This window comes from Schistocerca americana, chromosome 1 (assembly GCF_021461395.2).
Source record: "Schistocerca americana isolate TAMUIC-IGC-003095 chromosome 1, iqSchAmer2.1, whole genome shotgun sequence".
NCBI lineage: Eukaryota > Metazoa > Arthropoda > Insecta > Orthoptera > Acrididae > Schistocerca > Schistocerca americana.
The window spans coordinates 569,323,086-569,348,834 of NC_060119.1; the positions used below are offsets into that span (position 1 = coordinate 569,323,086).

General features: G+C 39.1%; 1 protein-coding gene across 4 annotated transcripts in view; it reads left to right on the forward strand.

Annotated features, from left to right (window-relative positions):
* The window catches only part of LOC124606604 (poly(U)-binding-splicing factor half pint), a 120,007-nt gene extending 100,167 nt beyond the window's left edge, over positions 1 to 19,840 (forward strand). For all 4 annotated transcript variants that reach the window (XM_047138600.1, XM_047138592.1, XM_047138616.1 and 1 more), the window contains 5 exons: positions 1,087 to 1,208; positions 1,851 to 1,988; positions 3,150 to 3,235; positions 19,142 to 19,251; positions 19,361 to 19,840. In XM_047138600.1, coding sequence (XP_046994556.1) covers positions 1,087 to 1,208; positions 1,851 to 1,988; positions 3,150 to 3,235; positions 19,142 to 19,251; positions 19,361 to 19,470 — 566 coding nt within the window. In that variant the 3' untranslated portion in view covers positions 19,471 to 19,840. The remainder of the gene's footprint in view (positions 1 to 1,086; positions 1,209 to 1,850; positions 1,989 to 3,149; positions 3,236 to 19,141; positions 19,252 to 19,360) is intronic.
* The last annotated feature ends 5,909 nt before the right edge of the window (positions 19,841 to 25,749 follow it).

Consider the following 25,749-nt stretch of genomic DNA (forward strand, 5'->3'; position numbering starts at 1 on the left):
TTCATGCAGCAGTGGTGTTAATGCTCGCTGTGAGGTATGACTGGAACAAAAAGGGGATGTGTTAGCCATTGGTTCTAGATATCAAATAAGAGAGCAGAGGACAGTTCATGTGTTGGGATACGAGAAATGAAAGGAAACATTGTCATATTCACATATCAGTATAGGTGTGAAATCTGCACCATATTTGGGGGAGGGGGGGGGGGCAGATGTTCACAGGTTCTACTGTAACAATCACCTCAGACATCGCAAAATACTCAGAAGAAACAGTAAAATATTTGTGACAGCTGCAATTATAAATTTAGTTGCTGCTCGTTTCATTTGTAGCAATTTCAGATGTGCCATGAGGTCCCACTACAATCACCACCTCAACAGCCAAATATTTGTGACAGCCTTCTCATATGTAGGAATACGCTGCTTCTTTTCTCTCCCCAAATTGGTCAGGTGAAACTCATACCAGATTATGATACTGGTGGTGGTGGTGGTGATTTTTATTTCTCCTTGAATTGTCATAATGTAGCTAAAGACATAAGTTTAGTATAGATATAATATTAATTTTTTGGCAGATGGTTTATAGCAGTGAAGCAGTCTAATTTTGAGGTTAAAAACAAAATTTTGTCAAAGTTCCTCTTTAATAAGGGGGAGGTCTTATACTAATGTAAGTACTGTACTATGTTGAAAATTAGGTTGCAGAAGTTTGAATTTCAGTCTTCCTTTCATAAGCGAAAGGGTGGAGAACATGCCAATTAATTGCCAGTGGCTTTACAGAATAATAATTGCTAGTTTTGTGTGTCATCGGTTTCATATACTTTGTGGCAAAATATTAATATTTACTGAATGTATATTTATTTATGTTTACGCCACTTCCTGCTTATTCTTTCTGCCTTTTGTGTTAATTGCCTTTTCACGTTTCTTTCAATTTCAGATACCTTTTTTTAAAGTTTTCCGTGGTATTCTAATGAGCATTGATACGTTGTATACTACCGTAATTTATTGATATCAAAGAATATCATACCCATCAATATTATGTTACTTAATTATTTATATATTTTGTTGTTTACTTATGTACGTATATAATTGTGTTTTCAGGACAGCCAGTTGCAGTGATACCACCACCAGGTGTAATAACACCAGCAGTGATTGGACAACCACTGTCAGCTCAAGGAGTTAATCCACAAGATGCACTCAGGAGAGCACAGGAACAAGCGCAGGTTACTATCTTCTCTCAAAAAATAATACTGTGTTTCGCCCCTGTGTATTTGTATGGTTTGAATTTTACATTTTAAAGCCTTGAATCTGTAGTACGAAGAGTAACATATTTAAACATTGGAAACACCAGGTTGTGGAATATCAACAATATTAGGAAAAGAATAGACTGCTATTCACCATAAAGGTGATATGTTGTGTTGCAGACATGCTCAACAAAAAGACTGTTTCACGTTATAGCTTTCAAGCAAAACCTTCTTCAGCAAAGAAAACACACACATACATTCACACTTTGCACACACAACCACTACCACCGGCAGCTACAGTTGGGGTACATTCACACCTTGCTCGGTTGCGTGCAGAAACACTGACAAGACACAGTTGGCTCAGTTCTGTGACAACCTCTGTGGCTGTGGGTGCTTCTCTGCCAACAGGTGGGCACTAGCTGGAACAGTCTGGCATAGAAGCGAATGCGTATCGTGGTATGATCCTTCGTAAAAGATATTAATTATTTGTGTTGCTTTTTTTTATGTTAATCTGTTGACTAGTATATCATACATAAGAACAATATTAGTGTTCATTGAAGTATTACTGTCATTATTTATTGAACCTTAATATTTTGTTGTTTTCTTCTTAAATTCATGCAGCAAAAACAACAGGAGGAACTACAGAAAAAGTTGTTAGAAGAAGCTGAACCACAGACCCTGCAACAGCAAGAAAATATGTCCATCAAAGGCCAGAGTGCAAGACATCTTGTTATGCAGAAACTTATGCGTAAGGTTGAGGTAAGTTTTTATGACTAGAGAAACGTATTGCATATGAGTTTTGTTGTACTATTGAAGGATGTTTTCTCAACCATTGTGTGAATTATTTTGTTAATATTCATTGTTATTACTATACTAATAGAGAAAGTTGGAAGTTATTGCACGGAAAATGGATTTCATACCATCAGTGTTGTATTTGCACTGAAAATATGCTAAACTAACAAACTTCTTTTCATTTTTTGCTGTTTTGTATAATGCAAGGTGGCACTTTAACTAAATAATTTTTAAAGGTAAATGTGTTAAAGAATGGGGAAACCTTTCTAATGTTTTGTCGACTTAAACTGTGGGTGTGGGGTCTGGGCTATACTGATTTATTTCCCCAAGCCACATTCCACTTCTTTATGAGATAACTTGAGGTTTGCAGCCACTCTTCTTTACTGGATAGCTGGCTGCTGGAAACACTCTTCAGTTCTTCTCCGTCGAATAATGCAAGCACAAGAACTTTCAAGCCTCTTTCTACTAGTGAAATAAGTAGCCATACAAACTTTACGTTTCGTCAATCAACGATATGTTTGACTTTAAAGCACAATAAAAATTCTAACTTTCAACATAATATGTAATTTCAGTCTGTCTCTCGTATAGTCCTATGTTAGAAACAAATTGATTTACATTTGAAAGAAAGTCTGCTTATACACCATGACTTTAAGAAAAGGAGATTGAAAAAATGTCTTGTCTCTTACAAGGCTGAGTCAAGAGTCTATATGAGTACTTTTTCAACTGTTCTTGTTTCACATAACAATAGTCAGTGACACAATAAGCACATAGCTGCATACAGATTCCATGGTTCTTCCATACAAACTCACAAACAGATCTGTGTATTGGGCGACAGGTACTTGTCGGTGCCGTTTGACCGCCGCGTTTACTTGCTTCCCACGACTGATTTTAAACCTGCACACACAAACATGTGACATGCAGTAGGTAGGATTTTACCACCCCACACTCGTATCTAGAATTTTGTGTGTTCGAGACGGTAGAAAGCTGAGTGGTTCTAGATTTTATACAGAAATTCTAAAATCATTACACCTTTTTCTCTCACAGCATAAAAATCATCCTCATAACAGTGAATGCCCTCGACCTCCGTCCCACGCACGCACTTATTGTAATTTTGACCTTTTATTCCAGAGTCGTGTTATAATCCTCCGTAACATGGTGGAACCTGAGGATGTAGATGAAACATTGCAAGAGGAGATACAGGATGAATGCAGCAAGTGAGTAACATACTCTTTTCTCAGTATCTGCCAAAAACTGTTATTTCTTGGGACTTAAAGGGTTCCTACTGGGGTTATGTAATTGTGACCTGCCTACCATGGAACCCCACATTATTTATGAGCTAGCGTTCACTTGCCTTCCTAAGCCTTTTCTCGTGGCTCTATTTTTAGAGATTATCTTCCATGTGAGTTCAAACTGGTCTCACTCCTTTCTTTTGTAATAATAAGTTGAAAAAAAATTTCAGTACGCTGAAGTAATTAATTAAACCTGTTTCTAAAATAATTATGATAATATTTAGAGTAAGTTAAGAGTTGTAAAGTTGAAATTAGCTTCTTGCACTAACTGACGGACTCATCTGTTCAAGTAACTGATACGTACGGGGGCATACTGGAAAGTAATTCCTCCAAATTTCTTATGTGTAAACTCTCAAAGCCTTGTAAATAATACACTTTCCTAACATTCTACACCTTTATTCTTCGTGTCTATATATTTATTCTTAACACAAGTTACCCTGGTGACAAACAGACTTCTCCCACTGAGAGACCAGTTTGTTGATACCATCACTGTAGAATGTTTGACTTTGTTGACGGAGCCACAACCTCAGGTCTTCTTGCACCATTTCACCACTATCAATGTGAAGTCGCCAAAGGTGTTCTTTAATTTTGAAAATATGATGAAAATCAGATGGGGCCAAGTCGGGACTGTAAGTGGGATTGTCATTGACAGTGAACCCAAGGTGTCGAATTGTTGAAGATGTAACTGTGCTCGTGTATGGTGTGGTATTGCCATGATGAAAGAGAGGGTGCTCCATGTGTGGATGAACTCTTCGAATTTGAACTTGGATTAACAGCATGCAGTGTCTTATACACTGACATAGTTACGTTGCATGCTGAAATTCAGTCATCTAGTGGCAGAGGGTTGCAAATATGTCGACACGAAAGATTAAAGAGGCACAGTTGTCATAACATTAGTTCTGTTTAAAAAGCTTTAAGAGAGTCTTCACATAAAATTTGGAGACATTGCGTTTCAGCACACCATCGTATGTTAACTTGTTATCCAGAGCAAAACTTCCTGTTAAATTGTTCTTGATTATCAGAAAAGTTCATGCAGCAGGTAGTTCAGATATCTACTACAGAGTGAAATATACTTAATTTCTCGATGAAGAAACTCTCCTGTGTCATTCCGTGCCAAGTGGCCTAAAGTTAAACAAAGTCAACACTCAACCCTTTTTAATTTTTATGAAATTTTTGTGGGATGTACATATAGGTCTTACGTACCTGAATTTTTCCATTGTTTGATCATATCAAATTACCGTTTGAAAAATTGCAAGTTATGGCCACTAGCCATCCTTACGTAAAGTGCAGATTTTCCTTATTGTGACAGATATGAATAAATTACCAAGTTTGCTTTACTGTTGCTCATGATCTAAGGGGCTGGGATGCGGGTACATGGTGGTTTTGCTCAACTTTTTAGGTACAACAGTGTAGTTGCTGAACATGTAGAATTTTTACACTTAAGAATTGAAAACAGTCAAATGGAAGTTAGAATCGGACTCCAGGTTGATGAATGTTACAGACAGTACTTTGGTGAAGTGAGTTGGTTTTGCAAATGATTCTGCATGTCACCTTACAACATTTTACCCTTCTTTCTGAGACATTGGACTCCTACATATACTACTATATTCCACAAACTACTGTGAAGTGCTTGACAGAGGGTACATCCCATTGTACCAGTTATTAGTTTCTTCCCGTTTTGTTCACCTATTTAGTGTGAACAGAATGATTATTTAAATTACTCTGTGCTTGCTATAATTAGTCATCATTTACATTGGTTCTTGAAACTTTTTAAGTTTTCTATGTAGTTTATGTAAATCTTAGAGGCTGCTAGTTCAGTTTCTTCACCATGTCTGTGGCACTCTCCTTTGGGTCAGACAAACCAGTGACCATTTGTGCTGCCCTTCTCTGTATACAACAGTCAGAGAGTTAGCCAATCACTAAATGTGAACAAACAAGACCAGAGGCTGAAATTCCACACTATCCAGTTGGCTGCTGGCGAAGCCGGAAGTCATCAGAGCTACTACCAACCTATACAAACAACTTTCGTGCATAATTTCTACCATAGAAAATGATGTGTGTTACTTAAAAAGTTGCTGTCACTGAAGAACGCTGTCTCCCTGCATATTTCCGCATCATGCCACAATGAATATCCTATTGCCTCCGCTCTCACAATTGTAGGCGGCAAAAGTTGCCGGGGTCAAACAGTACTGATAGCGCCAAATTTGAATGCACCAAGCAGGACGGGAGAATGCACAAACAAGTCGATTTAATATGCGTTCAATTCAGTTGGGACTGGGACTTCCAAAACTGGACATACTTTGCAGGAAAACGTGGTAATGATGGATGTACAAATGAGATTCTACTGTACTCTACCAGTAAACTGAAGTCTTGACACCTGCTTTACCTGTGAATCATGGAATGATCATCCCATTTCATATCTTCACAGAGTGCTTGTATGAATTTGCCAATACCAAATGTGACTCATTGATATTATAGCTATAGGATACTACATCATCTTAATTTTGAGAAGTGCAAAGTTTTTCTTCTCTGAATATTTAAAGCAAGTTGCCAATCTTTGTACCGCTGAAATCTTATCAAAATCTGACGGGTATTTATGCAGCTTCTTTCAGACAGTACTTCACTATAGATAGCTCAATCATTAATAAAAATTCTAGGTTACTATTAATATTGTCCACCAGGTCATTAATCTACAACATGAACAGCGATAGTTCCAACACACTTCCCTGGTGGGGACACCTGCAGTTACTTCTAACTTTGGTGCCATTAACAGCCTTTACATACGACCAGAATTTCTCTGGGTTTTGTGAAAGATCATTTGACAGTATTCTGCTATGGTAGTCATTGAAGGCTTCATGCATTGCTCTCTTTATGGCTAACCTTGTTTTATTTAGCATCTCTCTGTCCATACCGCTATGCTTTGTTTCACACCTATTTTGCTGTAGTCTCTTTTTTATGTATATGTTTCTTTACAGTGACCGTATGCCACAGAGGGCCCTCCCATTATGAACTGGTCTATTGCGTACATATCTATCCAATGCATGGTCAGCTACTCTTTCAAACTTGACCAATAGTTCCTCTACATGCTCCTGTCTTTAATGTTGAGAGTTTAAAGTTCCTCACTGAGATATGACTCAGGAGGACAGTTCATAATGTTCTTGAAGGGAAAAAAAACAAGAAGAAAATATGGGGCACGAGGGAGATTTGATACGGATGTACCCCTTCGCAGTCCAACCCCATTTTTTAAAATTCTGTACACCTCCCCTTCCTGTTTCATGCATGATCTGTGTTCAGTTTTTGATGGGCTATCCACTGGGGCAGCTGAGCACTAACTCTGATGGGGATGTGATTGGGGAGTTTCCCTTGTAAGAAAAGGAATTTCTAATTTTCCCAATTGATTATTGGATAGTTAAATTCTCCCCCAATGATTACACTATAACTGAGGAATTTATGTATAAGTGAACTGAGTTTTTCTCAAGTTTTCAGTTGCATCTGGAGACAAGTCTGGTGGATAATAGAAGAACCAGCTACCATTTTATGCTCACCCCTGATATTGAATCTTCCCCAGACAATCTCGCATGCTTCTTTTTTGTCTGTTGCAACACCACTCCATTTTCCATTAGCCTATTCTTTTGATATACACTTAAAACTTCCCCAAAAATATCACTGCTGTGAATTTTGGATTTCAGACAAATTTCTTTGCCTAATATTATGTGAGCTACACTGTTTTCAGGTGCACTTCAAACTCTGGCACTTTGTTGCAAATACTTTTCCAGGTAACTACTAAGATTTCAATACTCTCACCTGCGAGAGGCATTCTTTTGGATTCTACGCTTGTAACAGCACTTCTTTTCTAGTCCAACTCTTGAGATGATTACGTCAAAAATGAGCAATTTTTCTGACTGCTTTGACAATTGCCACTTTTCTTTCAGTTCAGTAAACAGCAGTCAGTTATCTGACATTCAGGACATGCCTTGCTTTTACTAGGTGTTTGAAAATCTTTCGGATAAAATCCAACAGCAGCAGCAGCAGCAATGTTATGCGTAGTTGCTTCATGAGTTTCATTAATTTTTATTTTCGCATAAACTCTGGCATAGCTCATTTGCACCCATTGAGACTCCAGAGGAGATATCTCAATAGCATTTAGGCTTGTGTTTAGTAATTTTGATGGACGTATATCTTCTGCTTCGTCTTCTGTCTGTGATGCAGCTGACTTCTGTTGTAATTTTATTTATTTATTTATTTTTCCTCCTGCTTTTTTTTTTTTTGACATGTTGGCACATTTTCTGATCAGGCCTATGATTACTCTTTGTCATTACTTTCAACTAATCAGCTGTCCCCAAAGTAACAACCCATGTTTCACAGAACAATTCTATATCTAGACCAAAAGGGTTGCAGCATGAATTTGTGTAGAAGTTCATATTTACCCTAAATCAATGCGAGCCATAATACACTTCTTCGGCTAAGTATTTGTTACTGTTGTGCTGAAAATTCTTTTATTTCTTAGAATTATTTGGGTCATTCCATGCCAAATGGTCTAGAGGTTCTTGCATGACCATCACGGATTTTAATGAGACTTTGTATGAGCAATTGCACATATTCCCAATGAACGCTTATAAAGTTTCACTATCATTAATTCAATACACTGGAGATAGTCATTTTGTGCAGTTATCAAAAGTGCACCCTTGAGTGTTTCGCAGCTTTGCGACATATCATCTCCAGTAATACTTCTTTGAAAGAAACGGATCTATGTCACTATGTACAGCTTCTTGCACCCTCTTAAGTGAAATCATAAAAAAATATTTCCTTGGCAATTTGCATATGGATAATTTGAAGCAAAGTCCGCTGAAAAATACACACATGATAAATGTGTTATCTATTTATATCTCTGAAAGTATTTGATTGAAAAACATGATACTTTGCAATTTATAACTTACCAATGCAATGTCTAAGAATATAAAATTTAATTCTCCTGCTACTTTCCAAGAGTTTACAAATTGAGAGCAAATTTGCCAATTTTAAAAAAAAATCAAATATGAGCATATAAGGTGCTAAAAAAACGACAACAAGGTGAAGAAAAGATGGCCGAAAAAATTGACGTTTCGAAAAATGTGTGATACTTAGCTTTTTATAACTCCAGATGTAACTGCAGGCTAAATCTTAAACTTTGCACAGAATAACTTACCAATACAAAGCCTTTGAATATAAAATTTTATTTTCGGAATACTGTACAGTAGTTTACAAATTGAGGCCAAAGTTGACGGTTTTTATAAAAATACTTTAACAAAGAAAGTGTCTTATTCAAACTCTTTTAACCCCTTTTCATTAGAAAGACCATGTTCTGAATTACCTAAAAACTGTATTTGGTTTTGAAATGCAAGCATATAAGATCCTAAAAAATGACTTCAAGATGGAGGCACTTTGAAAATTGGCCTGTTTTCTGATGGCACCCTATCTGACATCTTTTATGTTCAGTTATTTAATACTCTCTGAGGGAGGCAGTATCAAAAGTCTTGATGACTAGGAAGTGAGATAAAGTGTGAATAATATTAAAAACCTCAGAAAAGTGGTGCCTTTGGTCGCAACTCACGTTGCGACTACAGGATGGAACTGGTTGTAAACATCAGTCTTAACTGTGCATTACCAAGGCAGTGGAGATCATGGTTGTAAAATTGTTGTGCAATACCTGCAGCACACATCATATAAACAGGTTGCATGTTTTACACCAGTGTCACGCTGTGTAAATTTTGATGTTAATGGCAGTCTTTGTGACAATTTTTGGAATGTATTCATGTGGGGGAATGGTTAGTATGTCTTTTATTATATAATGCTATTGATATGTTTGTGTAATTCTGGTTTAACGTGTAGTGTCCTGTGTGTTATCATAGTTTGCTGTTAATGTGGAACAGTAGTGTACTCGTGAAAAAATGTGTTAATGTGTTGGTATGGTCCATGGTGGCTTACCACTGCTGGTTTGTTTTAGTGAGAAAACCAGCATACCTCGCTGTGAACAGCAGCCATGAGTGAGATTCTTTACCACAGTTTCACAAACCTTATAAGGGTTTCTTTATGCAGGATCCCAAGCTCATGATACATTTCTGTAAGTGTCAGAGGCCAAAGACTTAAGTGGTCAGTTTTAGGATCCTAAGCTTATGTTGCCTTCAAGCTATTTGAAGTTCTTGCAGGATTCATTAATTTGCAGTAGAAAGCCATGAAGAAAACATACTGCGGGCCAGATGATGTCAGTCACGGGATTGCTCGGGAAGAAATTTTGATAGACAGAACCCAAAAAGTTACGCTTTTCAAATGTGATTACCTGAAATTATTAGAACCACAAGAGTGAGAAAATTATTCTTTGTATTGGATTCCTTGTTCCATTTCATTTTTTATAAAAGGTATTTTATGTAGCTGGATGCTGTACAGACGTCTTTTAAAAGAAAAAGAAAAGAAAGGGGGAAAAGGCTACTTAAGTGCAGTTATTCTGACTCAGGGTCATTTCCAAATCATCGGGGTTTCAGATATTGTCTTAAATAGAGAATACTAAACAATTGTAGAAAGTAATAAAAGATGACAGATTGTCATAGTTTTTTAGTGCCTTATATTCTGGGATTGCAAAACCAAATATAGCTTTTTAGGTAGTTTAGAACACGATCTTATTAATGAAAACAATTTAAAAGTGTTTTCAGAAGACTTTTTTGTAAAAATATGTCAAAAATAATTTTTTTGTGTTATTTTTAGAAAAATTGTCATTTTTGCCTTCAGTTTGTAAACTGTTGAGAAGCAATAAGAGAATAAAATTTTGTATTCTAAGATGATGTTGTTGTTGTTGTTGTTGTTGTTGTTGTTGTTGTGGTCTTCAGTCCTGAGACTGGTTTGATGCAGCTCTCCATGCTACTCTATCCTGCGCAAGCTTCATCATCTCGCAGTACCTACTGCAACCTACATCCTTCTGAATCTGCTTGGTGTATTCATCTCTTGGTCTCCCTCTACGATTTTTACCCTCCACGCTGCCCTCCAATACTAAATTGGTGATCCCTTGATGCCTCAGAACATGTCCTACCAACCGATCCCTTCTTCTAGCCAAGTCGTGCCACAAACTTCTCTTCTCCCCAATCCTATTCAACACCTCCTCATTAGTTACGTGATCTACCCATCTAATCTTCAGCATTCCTCTGTAGCACCACATTTCGAAAGCTTCTATTCTCTTCTTGTCCAAACTATTTATCATCCACATTTAACTTCCATACATGGCTACACTCCATACAAATACTTTCAGAAACGACTTCCTGACACTTAAATCTATACTCGATGTTAACAAATTTCTCTTCTTCAGAAACGCTTTCCTTGCCATTGCCAGTCTCCAGTTTATATCCTCTCTACTTTGACCATCATCAGTTATTTTGCTCCCCAAATAGCAAAACTCCTTTACTACTTTAAGTGTCTCATTTCCTGATCTAATTCCCTCAGCATCACACGATTTAATTTGACTACATTCCATTATCCTCATTTTGCTTTTGTTGATGTTCATCTTATATCCTCCTTTCAAGACACTGTCCATTCCGTTCAACTGCTCTTCCAAGTCCTTTGTAGTCTCTGACAGAATTACAATGTCATCGGCAAACCTTGAAGTTTTTATTTCTTCTCCATGGATTTTAATACCTACTCTGAATTTTTCTTTTGTTTCCTTCACTGCTCGCTCAATATACAGATTGAATAACATCGGGGACAGGCTACAACCCTGTCTCACTCCCTTCCCAACCACTGCTTCCCTTTCATGCCCCTCGATTCTTGTAACTGCCATCTGCTTTCTGTTCAAATTGTAAATAGCCTTTCGCTCCCTGCATTTTACCCGTGCCATCTTCAGAATTTGAAAGAGAGTATTCCAATCAACATTGTCAAAAGCTTTCTTTAAGTCTACAAATGCTAGGAACGTAGGTTTGCCTTTCCTTAATCTAGCTTCTAAGATAAGCCGTAGGGTCAGTATTGCCTCACGTGTTCCGATATTTCTACGGAATCCAAACTGATCTTTCCCAAGGTCGGCTTCTACTAGTTTTTCCATTCGTCTGTAAAGAATTTGCATTACAGCTGTGACTTATTAAACTGATAGTTCGGTAATTTTCACATCTGTCAACAACTGCTTTCTTTGGATTGGCATTATTATATTCTTCTTGAAGTATTAGGGTATTTCGCCTGTCTCATACATCGTGCTCACCAGATGGTAGAGTTTTGTCAAGACTGGCTCTCCCAAGGCCGTCAGTAGTTCTAATGGAATGTTGTCTACTCCCGGGCCTTGTTTAGACTCAGGTCTTTCAGTGCTCTGTCAAACTCTTCACGCAGTATCATATCTCCCATTTCATCTTCATCTACATCCTCTTCCATTTCCATAATATAGTCCTCAAGAACATCGCCCTTGTATAGACCCTCTATATACTCCTTCCACCTTTCTGCTTTCCCTTCTTTGCTTAGAACTGGGTTTCCATCTGAGCTCTTGATATTCATACAAGTGGTTCTCTTTTCTCCAAAGGTCTCTTTAATTTTCCTGTAGGCATTATCTATCTTACCCATAGTGATATGCACCTCTACATCCTTACATTTGTCCTCTAGCCATTCCTGCTTAGCCATTTTGCACTTCCTGTTGATCTCATTTTTGAGACGTTTGTATTCCTTTTTCCCTGCTTCATTTACTGCATTTTTATATTTTCTCCTTTCATCACTTAAATTCAATATTTCTTCTGTTACCCAAGGATTTCAACTAGCCCTCATGTTTTTAACTACTCGATCCTCTGCTGCCTTCACTACTTCATCCCTCAAAGCTACCCATTCTTCTTCTACTGTATTTCTTTCCCCCATTCCTGCCATTTGTTCCCTTACGCTCTCCCTGAAACTCTGTACGACCTCTGGTTTAGTTAGTTTATCCAGGTTCCATCTCCTTAAATTCCCACCTTTTTGCAGTTTCTTCAGTTTTAATCGACAGTCCATAACCAATAGATTGTGGTCAGAGTCCACATCTGCCCCTGGAAAAGTCTTAAAATTTAAAACCTGGCTCCTAAATCTCTGTCTTACCATTAGATAATCTATCTGAAATCTGGCAGTATCTCCAGGCTTCTTTCATGTATACAACCATCTTTTATGATTCTTGAACCAAGTGTTAGCTATGATTAGGTTGTGCTCTGTGCAAAATTCTACCAAGCGGCTTCCTCTTTCATTTCTCCCCCCCAATCCATATTCGCCTACTACGTTTCCTTCTCTTCCTTTTCCTACTACCGAATTCCAGTCACCCATGACTATTAAATTTTCGTCTCCCATCACTATCTGAATAATTTCTTTTATTTCATAATACATTTCTTCAATTTCGTCGTCATCTGCAGAGCTAGTTGACATATAAAGTTGTACTACTGTAGTAGGCGTGGGCTTCGCATCTATCTTGGCCACAATAATGCGTTCACTATGCTGTTTGTAGTAGCTTACCCGCATTCCTATTTTTTCTTTATTCATTATTAAACCTACTCCTGCATTACCCCTATGTGACTTTGTATTTATAACCCTGTATTCGCCTGACCAAAAGTCTTGTTCCTCCTGCCACCGAACTTCACTAATTCCCACTATATCTAACTTTAACCTATACATTTCCCTTTTTAAAATTTTCTAACCTACCTGCCCGATTAAGGGATCTGACATTCCACGCTCCGATCCGTAGAAAGCCAGTTTTCTTTCTCCTGCTAACGACGTCCTCTTGAGTAGTCCCCGCCCGGAGATCCGAATGGGGGACTATTTTACCTCTGGAATATTTTACCCAAGAGGACGCCATCATCATTAACCATACAGTAAAGCTGCATGCCCTCGGGGAAAAAATTACGGCTGTAGTTTCCCCTTGCTTTCAACTGTTCGCAGTACCAGCACAGCAAGGCCATTTTGGTTAGTGTTACAAGGCCAGATCAGTGAATCATCCAGACTGTTGCCCCTGCAACTACTGAAAAGGCTGCTGCCCCTCTTCAGGAACCACGCATTTGTCTGGCCTATCAACAGATACCCCTCCGTTGTGGTTGCACCTACTGTACGGCTATCTGTTTCGCTGAGGCACGCAAGCCTCCCCACCAACGGCAAGGTCCATGGTTCAGGGGGGGGAAGATGATGTATCAGTAAGTTATTACGTGCAAAGTTTCATGTTTATCCCACAGTTATTGTCAGATATATAAAAAGCTAAATTTCACATTTTTTAGAGCATCTATTATCTTTAACTGTGGTTGCTGTAACAGTTGTCCTGTTGTATACCATCTCTTAGTCATTCATTGTGGCAGATGAAAGTGTGAAAAATAACGGCTACTGAAATGGTGATTGAAAGAGCTCTCAACTGCTATTAAATCAAAATTTATTCTTTGATATCTACAGAAGTTATCAGAATTTTCGGGCGTGTATTAAGGTTGTCAAAATCAATTTGGGCATGTATGTTGCCAAAATTCCTCATTTTGTTTAACATAACATATTTTAGAAATAATGCCACCATTTAATTTCTGTGTCAGTGCAGAGATAAATAATATCAATATTGGTACTAGTGTTGGAAGGAAGGGTAGGTGTTGGCCCTGAAGCCAATAAAACTCAATAAGACTCTAGGACTTGACAGAATATCTGTAAAGTTTTACGGTGAACGTACTGGAGATTGCTCCTGTTGGAAACCATTATTTATTGCATGCTTGTTTGTGCAGAAAACTGTCTCCAGCAAGAAGAATAAAGTCGCAACCCCTTGTTAAAAAGGTGACAGAACGACTTGCCCACATTAACCCTGTAGCAGAGTTTTAGAATGTATTCCAAGCTGAACCTTACCTTCTTCAGAAACAGGCCCCATGCCAGTGGCAATGAAAATAAATTCTGGTAACACCGATCATGGAAATCTTTATCTCTTTACATGTGGTGCACTAAGGTGTAACTAAGGTGACGCGTAATGTATCCAAGAAAAAGGTTATCAACAATCCTCAGCAGAACTAAAATCACAATTGCTTTGTTCACAGCTATTAAATCTTAACCCCTATGACCAAACTCAAGACAGAAAAATGTCAGTTTCAGAGCTAAAATTGAACTAATTTCTTGCTGTCATTGGGTACCTGAAACTGTCATCTCCCTGGCTACATCAGCTGCCATGGTACCAAATAATTATCAGTCCTCATTGGCACTTGGTTCCAGATTATAGACAACCCAGGCAGATTCCGGGCAAACACAGCATGATAGATAGGAAAATAAGAGCAAATAAAAAAGTCAATACAATACAGTGATGAAAGTGACATGGCAAAAAAATCAGGAATAAATATATTACATTTAAACCATTTACTTGAACAAAAATGATAATCAAACTCTTATGATTAGATTTAGAAATATAAAAGAATTTAGGGACAGTTGTCAAGACTTTAATATACGACCTTCAGAATGGCAGGCTATTACGGTAACCATTGCATCAAAGTATGGCACTGACTGATTTGGTTATACGTTCGACGCACTGACCCAATCCCACTGATGAATTGTAGCCTTCAAAAACTTGGTTTCACGCCATGTCATGCGAAGCTTATTTAATGTAAGCCGATCTCTCTGATCATGATGATTGCATATGTGATGCTGAATTGTAACAATACCATAGAAGGAAAGTTGCCACTCACAATATAGCAGAGATACTGAGTCACAATAGGCACAACAAAAATGTTCACACAATTATAGCTTTTGGCCATTAAGGCCTTTGTCAGCAGTAGACACACATACATACACACACGCACAGCGCCCCCCCCCCCCCCCCCCCCACACACACGCGCACACACACACACACACACACACACGCACACACACACACACACACACACACACGTCTGCAGTCTCAGAGCTGAAACCACGCTGCGAGCAGCGGCACTAGTGCGTGATGGGAGTGCCGGCTGGGTGGGGGTAAGGAGGAGACTGGGCCGGGGAGGGGGAAGGATAGTATGGTGGAAGTGGCGGATGGTGAAGTGTTGCAGTTTAGACGGAGGGCAGGAGAGAAGATGCAGAGGAGGAGGGGGTAAGTAGCGAAAAGGAGAGAAATTAAAAGACAGGGTGTGGCGGTGAAATGATGGCTGTGTAGTGCAGGAATGGGAACAGGGAGGGGGCTGGATGGGTGAGGACAGTGACTAACGAAAGTTGAGGCCAGGAGGGTTACGGGAACGTAGGATGTATTCCACCTGTGCAATTCAGAAAAGCTGGTGTTGGTGTGAAGGATCCGTATGGCACAGGCTGTGAAGCGGTTCTTGAGATGAGGGATATCATATTTGGCAGTGTGTTCAGCAACAGGGTGGTCCACTTGTTTTTTGGTCACAGTTTGTCGGTGACCATTCATGCAGACAGACAGCTTGTTGGTTGTCATGCCTACATAGTATGCAGCACAGTGGCTGCAGCTTAGCTTGTCAATCACATGACTGGTTTCACATGTGGGATAGGTGATGTTAGTGACCGGACTGGAGTAGGTGGTGGTAGGAGGATGTATGGGAAGGTCTTGCATGTAGGTCATTTTACGGGGTATGAGCAATGAGATAAGAAATTGGGAGCAGGGGTTGTGTAAGGATGGATGAGTACAGGGCTATTACAAATGATTGAAGCGATTTCATAAATTCACTGTAGCTCCATTCATTGACATATGGTTACGACACACTACAGATACGTAGAAAAACTCATAAAGTTTTGTTCGGCTGAAGCCGCACTTCAGGTTTCTGCCGCCAGAGCGCTCGAGAGCGCAGTGAGACAAAATGGCGACAGGAGCCGAGAAAGCGTATGTCGTGCTTGAAATGCACTCACATCAGTCAGTCATAACAGTGCAACGACACTTCAGGACGAAGTTCAACAAAGATCCACCAACTGCTAACTCCATTCGGCGATGGTATGCGCAGTTTAAAGGTTCTGGTTGCCTCTGTAAGGGGAAATCAACGGGTCGGCCTGCAGTGAGCGAAGAGACGGTTGAACGTCTGCGGGCAAGTTTCACGCGTAGCCCGCGGAAGTCGACGAATAAAGCAAGCAGGGAGCTAAACATACCACAGCCGACGGTTAGGAAAATCTTACGGAAAAGGCTAAAGCAGAAGCCTTACCTTTTACAATTGCTACAAGCCCTGACACCCGATGACAAAGTCAAACGCTTTGAGTTTTCGGCGCAGTTGCATCACCTCATGGAAGAGGATGCGTTCAGTGGGAAACTTGTTTTCAGTGATGAAGCAACATTTTTTCTTAATGGTGAAGTGAACAGACACAATGTGCGAATCTGGTCGGTAGAGAATCCTCACGCATTCGTGCAGCAAATTCGCAATTCACCAAAAGTTAACGTGTTTTGTGCAATCTCACGGTTTAAAGTTTACGACCCCTTTTTCTTCTGCGAAAAAAACGTTACAGGACACTTGTATCTGGACATGCTGGAAAATTGGCTCATGCCACAACTGGAGACCGACAGCGCTGACTTCATCTTTCAACAGTATGGTGCTCCACCGCACTTCCATCATGGTGTTTGGCATTTCTTAAACAGGAGATTGGAAACCTGGTGGAGATCATAATCAGCAATTCGTGTCATGGCCTCCACGCTCTCCCGACTTAACCCCATGCGATTTCTTTCTGTGGGATTATGTGAAAGATTCAGTGTTTAAACCTCCTCTACCAAGAAACATGCCAGAACTGCGAGCTCGCATCAACGATGCTTTCGAACTCACTGATGGGGACATGCTGCGCCGAGTGTGGGAGGAACTTGATTATCGGCTTGATGTCTGCCGAATCACTAAAGGGGCACATATCGAACATTTGTGAATGCCTAAAAAACTTTGAGTTTTTGTATGTGTGTGCAAAGCATTGTGAAAATATCTCAGATAATAAAGTTATTGTAGAGCTGTGAAATCGCTTCAATCATTTGTAATAACCCTGTATATTGTGTAGGTTCGGTGGAAGGCGGAATACCACGGTAGGAGGGGTGGGAAGGATAGTGGGCAGGACCTTTCTCATTTCAGGGCACGATGAGAGGTAATCGAAACCCTGGCGGAGAATGTAATTCAGTTGCTCCAGTCCTGGATGGTACTGAGTTAAGAGGTGAATGCTCCTCGTGGCCGGACTGTGGGACTTGGGGAGGTGGTGGGAGACTGGAAAGATAAGGCACGGCTTTATTCTTTTTATTTCTCCCCTTTCCGCTACTTACCCCCTCCCCCCTCCTCACCTTCTCTCCTCCCTCTGTCTAAACTGCAACGCGTCACTGTCTGCCACTTCCACCATGCTATCCCTCCCCACCCCAGCATCCTCCTACCCCCCCCCCACCCCCCCCCACCCACCCCCCCCAGCCACCACTCCCATCATGCACTGGTGCTGCTGGTTGCACTGTGGTTTCAGCTCTCTGAGACTGCAGACGTGTGTGCTAGTTGGGGCCGGCTGGAGTGGTCGTGCGGTTCTAGCCGCTACAGTCTGGAACCGAGCGACCGCTATGGTCGCAGGTTCGAATCCTGTCTCGGGCATGGATGTGTGTGATGTCCTTAGGTTAGTTAGGTTTAATTAGTTCTAAGTTCTAGGCGACTGATGACCTCAGAAGTTAAGTCCCATAGTGCTCAGAGCCATTTGAACCATTTTGTGCTAGTTGGGGGTTTTGTGTGTGTGTGTGTGTGTGTGTGTGTGTGTGTGTGTGTGTTTGTCTCTACTGCTGACAAAGGCCTTAATGGCCGAAAGCTAGAATTGTGTGAATCTTTTTGTTGTGGCTATCGCGATTCAGCATCTCCACTATATGGTGAGTGGCAACTTTCCTTCTCTGGTATTGTTACATTCCATCCTGGATTTTCCATTGTTTGATGCTGAATTGTATCTTATGTGGAAGTACCCAGTGGTGTTTAGTTAGTGCCTTGAATGAAACGTGTGTTTCTTTAGCATCATTAAGTGTATTTTGTTTGTGATGTGCTGTGGTTATAATGAAATTAAAAATAAACGTGCCAGACCCATGATTCAAGATCCAAATACGTCGAGAAAGGATGGCGGATCAGGAATTGGAAATGACTTCACCAATTGTTGTGGCACTTTGACAATGGCGAATAATTCAGACATGACATTGAGCTCTCTGATCAGAGGAAACTAGCTCCATCATCAACTAACAAGTAATTTTAAGCAAACTGTACATGGATGTATTGGTTGTACACCTTTGACTTTAGTACTACATTGTCATCTCAAGAAAGTATTCCTGAAGTAGTATATCCTTTGGTGAGTAGAAAGGAAATACAGTAGGATCACTTCAGTTAGAAGTTATTAGCACACAACTGAACAGGTAGCATTGGTAGCAAAGATGTGATTATATATGAGTTTGTGTAAAAATTGTGTTAATATTTGCTAGGTCTTTCAACCGTATCATTTTTACCCACTGCTGGCTCGTAAATGTAGATAAACGTAAAGTAGTACATTTTGCGAAACTTAGAAAACAACGGTGTAAGATGAGCTGTTGAATGCAAGAGTTCATCTGGTCATAATTGTAAGAAAACCAGTGTTTATTCGTGGCTGAGACACATGAAGATTCAGTATGAAAAACTTTAAAAAACATTGCTGCTCAGCAAGTAATGTTCAGCATTATCAGAGGAGACAGGAAAGCAAACAAAAGGACCAGAGAATGTACTGGAGGGAAGATTTAACTATGATTATTAATACAGATGAAATGGATGTTGTTGTTACATGTAGTCAGGCAAACAAAGGATTGTTATACACAATGGCAGATAATAGTCTACATTTATCATTTTGTGTACCTAACTGCTTTTGTATGTAGAGTGATGTGTAGCATTTGGTAGGAAGTGGAGTTTTGTTTACAGAAGACTTCTTCTTTTTTAGGTACGGAACTGTTGAAAGAGTAATAATTTATAATGAGAAACAGTCTGAAGAAGAAGATGATGATGCAGAAGTTATTGTCAAGATATTTGTAGAATTTTCTCAAATGAGTGGTAAGTTGTGAATAGCTTATGACCTCGAGAGTTCTGTCAAGTGTGCTGAATTTAATATTAGCATTTTACTTTTGTACTGTGTGTTTATTTTCCCCTTGCTTTTTTACAGAGGCTGAGAGTGCGAGAGACGCTTTGAATGGAAGGTATTTTGGTGGAAGATTAGTGAAAAGTGAGTTATATGACCAGACGTTGTTTGACCACAATGATTTCTCGGGTTAATTAGGTGCTAGTGTCTAGTGTCATAGTTTCTCCTATGGAAGAAACTTTATGAGGACTTTCTCTCAACATCGGAGAAGTGAGCGGTACATTGCATGTGTGTTGTGTCAAAAGAACTGATGAAATACGTGTCGTGTTTTAACAGGTTTTGTCAAAAATGCATTTCAGTGCAGAGTATATTTGTTGAGCATGGAGTAAATATTGTATTACAAATTCATGTAAATAATATAATTAAACATATTTTAGGCAGAATATTTTTCTGCATTTGACACACAGTTGGAAGGTAAATGTAAAATTTACCATTCGGCTACAAGCAAGTTCTGTAGCTGTACATGGAGACTTTTAAAAAATATATGTATATAGTAAAACTTTATATTTATCTCCTTTGTTCAAAGAAGCTTAAATATTTTATCCTTCCATCCCAAAAATACAATTCGTTAATGAATGCACTCACTTGAAATCTATCATACAAAATATAGTTCATCACAGACTTGAAGTGTGTTACTCCGTAGAAGATAACAGAGACTTTGTGAGCTGACAAAGAAAATAGTTTATAGTGGCCAAAGTAGAACCACTGATAATGAATTTCTGTTATGACACAGGTTTAATTACTCACTGGTTTTTGTTTCACTGCTTAGTGATTTCAATCTTTCAAGATGCTAATGGCATAAGTGAAGATTCTCTAGTAGACTGGAAGATTCATTGTATTATATATTCATAATGTGAAGAACTGAGCATCTCCAATTTGAATTAAGTTCTGCCCTGATGTTACCTGTTGAATAAAACTAAGCTTTGGAAAATCTGAACTTACGATACCAAAAATTCAAGCTTTTAGGGGGGATCCAGTGGGGAGCTGCAGAGCTCAGGCCAAATTTAAGACAGCTTAAAACTATAACTATTAATGATGTCTAAGGATTGTTGGGTTATGTTAGCAATTTTGGCATTAAACACTGTTTAATAACATTTTGTAATATTGGATGTTTGACCTGCAGCAAATTTACGTGTATCCAGTTTTACCAAGCTGCAGCAGTGATATAAGAGTCTTCTAAAAGATAGTAATATGTAAGCAAGCTGTCAAAATTGTTCATAACAAACTTGTGCATATATTGATACTGTATTGCTAATAATTATTAGCTCTAGTTTTTTTAGCTTTTGTTTCAAGTAACAACAAAAAATTTCTCTGGGAAAGAGTTTTTATTTTTGAGACTGAAGGTAAGATTTTAAAAAATATATAAAAAAAAAAATTGTCAAACATTCAACCAGAGCATTGTATATACCAAAACAAAATACATTTATAATTCTTGTAGTATTTACGCGCATTTCTCTCTCTCTCTCTCTCTCTCTCTCTCTCTCTGTGTATCTCTTTAACACACACACACACACACACACACACACACACACAAAATGTTTTATTTTCACACACAACGTTTGCATTTGTTTCCCATGGTAAGAATTTCATATTTCACAGAGGAACTGCAAGGAGCTGACCAACATTTGTTGACCCTTCCTTTAATTCCTATTAACTCATCAGTGTCTGAAACTTCTGCGGAGGATAACAACACAGCAAGTATTTTTTATTCCTCATTCTGGCGCACTGAAAAATTTCTGGATGTATAAGGAGATGTCCTAAGTGGGCGAGTTGACTTTTTGAAACCATTTATCGGTGATGTGGGTTGAGGGCCCAGGTAGCACACCCTACACCCATTCCTCCTGGTTGGCCCTCATTTGCTAGTAATAAAAAGAAAAAAATTGGAATTTTGCATAGTGCTCTGTAGCTTTAAAATACGTTATACTGATTGGCTGTGTAGTGTAATGGTTAAGGTACAGCTCACTTTCAAAAGGTTATAGGTTTGTATCTCATCATATGCTTTAAAATTTTTCAGTTTTAAATCTTCATCGAAATTACTTTGATTACTATTTTTATCCAGTTAATTGGTTTGAATTTTTTAAAATTAAATTTGTTCTGTTCGCATGTCATTTTAATCATTGTTAGCTCATTAGTTTGCTCTTTTTTTCTTCCTATCATTCTTTTTCTGCTTTGAATCTTGTTTAAGTGATTTTAATTAACTTTAATTTAATTCCTTCTGTTTTATCTTCCTATATTTTTGTCATCCGCCGCACATGGCCTCTCGGTAGCATTCTTGCTCCCCAAGAATTGGGGTCCCGGGTTCGATTCCCAGCGAGGTCAGGGATTTTCACCTGCTCTGAGACCATTATGATCAGAGGAAGGCAATGGCAAACCCCCTTCATTAGGACCCTGTCTAGGGCAGCGGTGCACTTCTCCCACATTGTTCCCCTACGCTTTGTCAAGAAGAATGGGACTCCGTTTCCTTATTTTTGTCGCATGTTATTGCGTTCGTTACTTCCATCCTTAATTTTGCTTTAATTTCATTTTACTTTGAAGCTTATTGTAAATGACCGAATTAATTTCACAGATTTGTTGTAGCTGTATTATTTGACGTGTTGTCACAGAGCTTTGCACACACATAGAAAAACTCAAAAATCTCTTTTTTCTTTATTATTATTATTATTATTATTATTATTATTATTATTATAAGTGCTCCATATGTATGCCCGTACTGTTTCTCCAGGGATCAAATCGATAATAAAGTTGTTCCCACAGTCAGCCCAACATGTCCCTATCAGTCTGCTCAAAAGCACTGATGATTCTAGCTTGCAGTTCTGATAGGTTCTTTGGTAGAGGAGACATAAACACTGAATCTATCACATAACCCCACACGGAAAAAAAAAAAATCACAGGGCGTTAGGTAGAGAGAATGTGGAGGCCGTGACATGAATTGCTGATCATCATTATGCATGACTGATCCACCGGTTTCTCAATTTCGTGTTTAAGAATTCATGAACTCATGATGGAAGTGAGGTGGAGGGAAGCACCATCCTGTCGGTATATGAAGTCCACACAGCTGATCTCTAATTGTGGTATGAGCCAATTTTTCAAAATGTCAAGATACATGAGCCCTGAACTGTCTTTTTGCAGAAGAAAAAGGTGCTGGTAAGCTTTAAACTATGAAACTGCACACACCACAATGTTTTTGTGAGTCTTGAATGTGCTACGTAACAGAGCAGGAATTCTCTGTAGTTGCCTCCCTTGTCCCCACTGACGTGAATGCATTTAAAGTAAAACATATGCTTTTTCAGCACCTGTCTCACCCTCTTGCCTAACTGCTCGCTGCTGCACTCTTGTGGGAGACATCCTAAGTGCTGCAGCAACAATACCAAACTTCATAAGTTTTTTTTGAATGTTGAGTTCTGTGACAACATTTCAATTAATGTAGCTACAGTGAATTTGTGAAATCACTTCAATCATTTTAACAATCATGTCTAACCCCTTCTTTCACTTAAATTTTCATCTGTGTTATATCGTCTGTGGTGCAATAGGAATTTATACTTTAAAGGTTTATATGATGATTACTGTCAAAAAAAAATTATCTTGTAATGAACATATATTTTTGACAACATTACCCAGTCAAAATATAAGTATGTTACCCCATATTTCATTTTTTAACTGATGGATTGGCATTTTAAGTGTTTAAATATTATGATAGACGAATAAACATAATTACATTCAAATGCATAAAGATTCCAAGTGGAAGTAGAATTATAGGAAGAATAAATGAGAACAGTTGAAAAAGTTAATGCAGTTACTAAAATGATTGATGAAACAATAGAAAAAAATAAATACTTTCAAACCAATTAAATGAATAAAAATAATGATCAAAGTCACTTCAGTCATGATTTCGAAGCACCTGACAGTTTCAAACCCAAAACGTATTTGCATGTGAGTACTACGCCTAACTCATTATGTTACACAACCTGTCTGTGTGATATTTCTTTTTTAAAGCTTTATAGCATCATGAGCCCCATGAACCAAAAGGTCCCTGCTGTCGGCCCGGTGGCTTGCGTGCCTCAGTGATACAGATAACCATACTGCAGGTGCAACCAAAACAGAAGGATATCTGTTGGGAGGCTAGACAGACTTGGGGTTACTGAAGAGGCACATCAGCCTTTTCAGTAGTTGCAAGTGCAAAAGTCCGGATGATTGACTGATCTGGCCTTGTAACATCAACTAAAATGGCCTTGCTGTCCTGGTACTGCAAATGACTGAATGCAAGGTCAAACTACAGCCATAATTTTTCATGAGGGCGCATGCAGCTCTATTGTCTTGTTAAATGATGATGATATCCGTGTGGGTAAAATATTCTGGTAGTAAAATAGCCCCCTTTCGGGTCTCTGTCTGGGAACTGTCAGGAGTATGTCATTACCAGGAGAAGTAAAACGTGTTCTACAGATCAGATCAGAGCATGGAATGTTAAGTACCGTAACTGGACAGGTGGGTTAGAAATTTTAAAAAGGGAACTGGATAGTTTGAAGTGAGATATAGTGGGAATTGGTGAAGGTTGATGGTGGCAAGAGGAACAGGGCTTCTGGTCAGATGTAGGGATGATGCAGGAATGAGTTTAATACTGAATAAGAAAAGACAAATGTGTGTAAGCTAATGTGAACTGTGTAGTGAACGCATTATCATAGCAAAGATGATACAAAGTCCACACCTACCACAGTAGTAAAAGTTTATATGCTAACAAGCTCCACGGATGATGAAGAGATTGAAGTAATTTATGATGAGATAAAAGAAATTATTCAGATATTTAAAGGAGTCAAAAATTTAATTTTGATGGGGGACTGGAATTCAGTAGTAGGAAAAGGAAAGAGAAGGAAAAATAGCAGGTGAACATGGATTCGGGGAAAAGAATGAAAGAGGAAGCTGCTAGCAGGATTTCGCACAGGACATAATCTAATCATCGTTAACACTTGGTTTGAGAATCGCGAAAGAATGTTGCGTTATGTGGAAGTGACCTGGAGACACTGGAAGGTTTCAGATTCATTTCTTATGGAAGATGTGGCCTCTGACCATAATTTGTTGGTTATGGACTGTAAATTAAAACTGAAGAATCTGCCAAAGGGTAGGAAATTAAGGAGTGGGGAGCTGTATAAGTTGAAAGAACCAGAGGTTGTTGAGAGGGAGCATTAGGCAGTTCAACGACAGCTTGGGAAAGGAATACAGCAGTAGAGATCAAATTGTGAAGGCAGCAGAGGATGAAATAGGTAAAAAGAAAGGCCTAGTAGAAATCCTTGGATAACACATGAGATTTTGAATTTAACTGATGAAAAGAGAAAATATAAAACTTCAGCAAATGAAGCAGGCAAAAGGAAATATAAATGTTTAAAAAATGAGGTTACCAGGAAGTGCAAAATGGTTAAGCAGGAATGGTAAGGATTTAGAAGCACATTTCCCTAGGAAAAGATTGATTATGCCTAAAGGAAAATTAAAGAGGCCTTTGGGTAAAAGAGAAGCAGCTGTATGAATATCAAGAGCTCAGATGGAAAACCAGCCCTAATGAAGCAGGGGAAACTGAAAGGTGGAAGGAGTATATGGAGGGGCTGTAAGGGAGATGAACTTGAAGGCAGTATTATAAAAAGGGAAGTGGATGTAGATGAAGATGTGATGGGAGATAAGACACTACAAGAAAATGCTGACAGAGCTCTTGTGACTACGTTTGCCTGCCTTATTTCTTCATTGATTGTCCTTGGTGTTGATGTACTGGATGAAAAAATAGGGAGTGGAAGTGCAGTACTGTCATATATTTAAAAATATATTTAAAAACAAAGATGATGTGACTTACCATACGAAAGCGCTGGCAGGTCGATAGAAACACATACATACACACAAAATTCTAGCTTTCGCAACCAATGGAAGGAGAGGGAAAGACGAAAGGATGTGGGTTTTAAGGGAGAGGGTAAGGAGTCATTCCAATCCCGGGAGCGGAAAGACTTACTTAGGGGGAAAAAAGTACAGGTATACACTCGCGCGCGCACGCCCTCCCCCGCACACACACACACACACACACACACACACACACACACACACACACACACACACACACACAGACACAAGCAGACATTTGTAAAGGCAAAGAGTTTGGGCAGAGATGTCAGTCGAGGCGGAAGTACAGAGGCAAAGATGTTGTTGAAAGACAGGTGAGGTATGAGCGGCGGCAACTTGAAATTAGCGGAGGTTGAGGCCTGGCGGATAACGAGAAGAGAGGATATACTGAAGGGCAAGTTCCCATCTCCGGAGTTCTGACAGGTTGGTGTCAGTGGGAAGTATCCAGATAACCCGGACGGTGTAACACTGTGCCAAGATGTGCTGGCCGTGCACCAAGGCATGTTTAGCCACAGGGTGATCCTCATTACCAACAAATA